Below are 3492 nucleotides of genomic sequence, written 5' to 3' on the forward strand. Positions count from 1 at the left end.
CCAATTAAGGCCCTCTTACACTAAGAATACAGGAACATAAGAACTATCATCCTGGGTCAGACCAACGGTCCATCGAGCCCAGTATCCCGTCTTCTGACAGCGGCCAGAACCAGAGCTTCAGTGGGGGTGTACAGAACAGGGCAATTTTGGATAAATCAACCCGTTTTCTCCTCCCAGCTTCTGGCAGTCAGAGTTTCAGTCATCCAAGCATGGGCTAGCATTCCTGACCATTTTTGCCAATACCCATTTGTCAAGGCTATATCCCCACTTTGAACTTTAGGGTACAATGTGGGGGCCTGCACGAAGACTTTTAAGCTTAACTACCAGCTTAGCTCTGGTTCGCTGCCACCATCTCAAGGCTAATTCCCTTCCCTGGGAAGCCTTGAGAGACCTTCACCAATTTTCTGGTGAATACAGATCCTAACCCCTTGGATCTTAAAACAAGGAGAAATTAACTATTCCCCTCCTTCCTCCCACCAACTCCTGGTGAATACAGATCCAACCCCCTTGGATCTAAAAACAAGGAAAAATCAATCAGGTACTTAAAAAGAAGGCTTTTAATTAAAGAAAAAGGTAAAAATGTTCTCTGTAAAATCAGTATGGAAAATAACTTTACAGGGTAATCAAACTTAAAGAGCTCAGAGGACTTCCCTCTAGTCTTAGGCCTGGTCTACACTACGGGTTTAGGTCGACTTTAGCAGCGTTAAATCGAATTAAGCCTGGACACGTCCACACAACGATGCCCTTTCTTTCGACTTAAAGGGTCCTTTAAACCGGTTTCTTTACACCACCTCCGACGAGGGGATTAGCGATAAAACCGGCCTTTGCGGGTCGGAATTGGGGTAGTGTGGACGGAATTCGACGTTATTGGCCTCCGGGAGCTATCCCACAGTGCTTCATTGTGACCGCTCTGGACAGCACTCTCAACTCAGATGCACTGACCAGGTAGACAGGAAAAGACCCGCGAATGTTTGAATTTCATTTCCTGTTTGCCCAGCGTGGAGAGCACAGGTGACCAGGCAGAGCTCATCAGCACAGGTAACCGTGATGGAGTCCTCCCAGGATCGCAAAAGAGCTCCAGCATGGACCGAACGGGAGGTACGAGATCTGCTCGCCATATGGGGAGATGAAGCAGTGATAGCTGAACTCCGTAGCAGTAAAAGAAATGGAAAAGTATTAGAAAAGATCTCCAAGGCCATGAAGGACCGAGGCCATAACAGGGACACACAGCAGTGCCGCGTGAAAATTAAGGAGCTACGGCAAGCTTACCACAAAGCCAGAGAAGCAAACGGAAGGTCCGGGGCAGAGCCGCAAACTTGCCGCTACTACGCGGAGCTGCATGCGATCCTAGGGGGTGCAGCCACCACTACCCCCACCGTGTGCTATGACTCTCACTGGAGAAACACACAGGGAAGACGGTTCAGGGAACAAGGAAGATGACGATGGAGGTACTGTAGGTAGCTCACAGCAGCAAGGAAGCGGAGAAACCGGTTTCCCCAACAGCCAGGATATGTTTGTGACCCTGGACCTGGAACCAGTAACCCCCGAACTCACCCAAGACCCTCAGGGCACACAGGAGACCTCTGGTGAGTGTAACTTTGTAACTATTTGTAAACATTACAAAAAAAAAGCAAGCGTGTTTAATGATTACTTTGCCCTGGCAATCGCGGCCAGTACATCTACTGGAAAAGTCTGTTAACGTGTATGGGGATGGAGCGGAAATCCTCCAGGGACATCTCCGGAAAGCTCTCCTGGTTGAAATGGGGTGATTTTATTAAGGGGACATTCAGAGGCGCCCGTTCCTGCTCTTCTGACCAGAAATGTTCCCCGCTGTTAACCACGCAGTGGGGGGAGGGGTGAAGTGATCATCCCAGAGAATCGTGTGTGTGTGTGTGTGGGGGGGGGGTTTACTTGTGTTTGTGCCGCATGTTAACCGGGAAACCGCAGCCCCCTCCTTTTACATTGAAACCCCATTTTAAATGGACAACCCAATTCATCCTTGATATGGGAAATGCGCTGCTGTTTGCAACCTTTCCCGCATGTTAAGAAGGTTAAAAAAGCCAAAACACTGTGGCCTACGATGGCTGCCTGCAAGCCGAAATATGCGACCTTGTAATGAAAGAGTGTACCCATTGTTCTCTAAAATGTGTCTTTTTTAACCACCTCTCCCTTCTCCTCCGCCAGCTGCAAATGTTTCTCCTTCGCAGAGGCTCGTGAACATTAGAAAGAGAAAACGTAGGACGAGGGACGAGATGTTCACGGAGCTGCAGATGTCCTCCCACGCTGATAGAGTACAGCAGAATGCGTGGAGGCAGTCAATGTCGGAGATGAGAAAAGCCCAATATGAACGAGAGGAGAGGTGGCGGGCTGAATCGCGGGATGAACAGAGCAAGTGGCGGGCTGAAGACGATAGGTGGCGTCAGCTTGCAGACAGACGGCAAGAGGCAATGCTCCGTCTGCTGGAGCATCAAACTGATATGCTCGAGCGTATGGTTGAGTTGCAGGAAAGGCAGCAGGAGCAGAGACCGCCGCTACAGCCCCTGTGTAACCAACAGCCCTCCTCCCCAAGTTCCATAGCCTCCTCACCAAGACGCCAAGAACACGGTGGGGGGGCCTCCGTCCACCCAGTCACTCCACCCCAGATGATCGCCCAAGCATGAGAAGGCTGGCCTTCAATAAGAGTTAAAGTTTTAAAATGCAGTGTGTCCTTTTCCATCCCTCCTCCCCCACCCATCCCAGGCTAACTTGGCAATTATCCCCCTACTTCTGTGAGGAACTAATAAAGAATGCATGAATGTGAAGTAACAATGACTTTATTGCCTCTGCAAGCGGTGCTCGAAGTGGGGAGGGGAGGGTGGGGTGGTTGGTTTACAGGGAAGTAGAGTGAACCGGGTCGGGGGGGGGGGGGGTTGGAGGGTTCATCAAGGAGAAACAAACAGAAGTTTCACACAGTAGCCTGGCCAGTCACAAAACTCTCTGATGCGCACCGCGCCCTGCTGTGCTCCTCTAACCGCCCTGGTGTCTGGCTGCGCGTAATCAGCGGCCAGGCGAGTTGCCTCAACCTCCCATCCCGCCATAAAGGTCTCCCCCTTACTCTCACAGATATTGTGGAGCGCACAGCAAGCAGCAATAACAATGGGGATATTCTTTTCGCTGAGGTCTGAGCGAGTCAGTAAGCTGCGCCAGCGCACTTTTAAACGTCCAAATGCACATTCCACCACCATTCGGCACTTGCTCAGCCTGTAGTTGAACAGGTCCTGACTCCTGTCCAGGCTGCCTGTGTACGGCTTCATGAGCCATGGCATTAAGGGGTAGGCTGGGTCCCCAAGGATCACGATAGGCATTTCAACATCCCCAACGGTCACTTTCTGGTCCGGGAAGAAAGTCCCTTCCTCCAGCTTTCGAAACAGAGCAGAGTTCCTGAAGACGCGAGCATCATGTACCTTTCCCGGCCATCCCACGTTGATGTTGGTGAAACGTCCCTTGTGATCC

The 3492-nt window shown here is 50.9% G+C and overlaps 1 protein-coding gene across 1 annotated transcript; it reads left to right on the plus strand.

Annotated features, from left to right (window-relative positions):
• The first annotated feature begins 661 nt into the window (after window positions 1-661).
• Window positions 662-2763, plus strand: LOC135984011 (uncharacterized). The gene is made up of 2 exons (XM_065598242.1): window positions 662-1586; window positions 2185-2763. The coding sequence occupies exons 1-2, from the start codon at window positions 1385-1387 to the stop codon at window positions 2658-2660; spliced, it is 678 nt and encodes a 225-aa protein (XP_065454314.1). The 5' UTR covers window positions 662-1384; the 3' UTR covers window positions 2661-2763.
• Window positions 2764-3492: the final 729 nt, after the last annotated feature.

The sequence above is a fragment of the Chrysemys picta genome, chromosome 1 (genome assembly GCF_011386835.1).
Source record: "Chrysemys picta bellii isolate R12L10 chromosome 1, ASM1138683v2, whole genome shotgun sequence".
Classification (NCBI taxonomy): Eukaryota; Metazoa; Chordata; order Testudines; family Emydidae; genus Chrysemys; species Chrysemys picta.

Excerpts from the sequence above, each read along its gene's own strand:
- LOC135984011 (XM_065598242.1), top strand. The coding sequence starts at position 1,385 with ATGACTCTCACTGGAGAAACACACAGGGAAGACGGTTCAGGGAACAAG. Across the intron at positions 1,587-2,184 it reads GGGCACACAGGAGACCTCTG|CTGCAAATGTTTCTCCTTCG; the intron begins GTGAGTGTAACT and ends CTCCTCCGCCAG.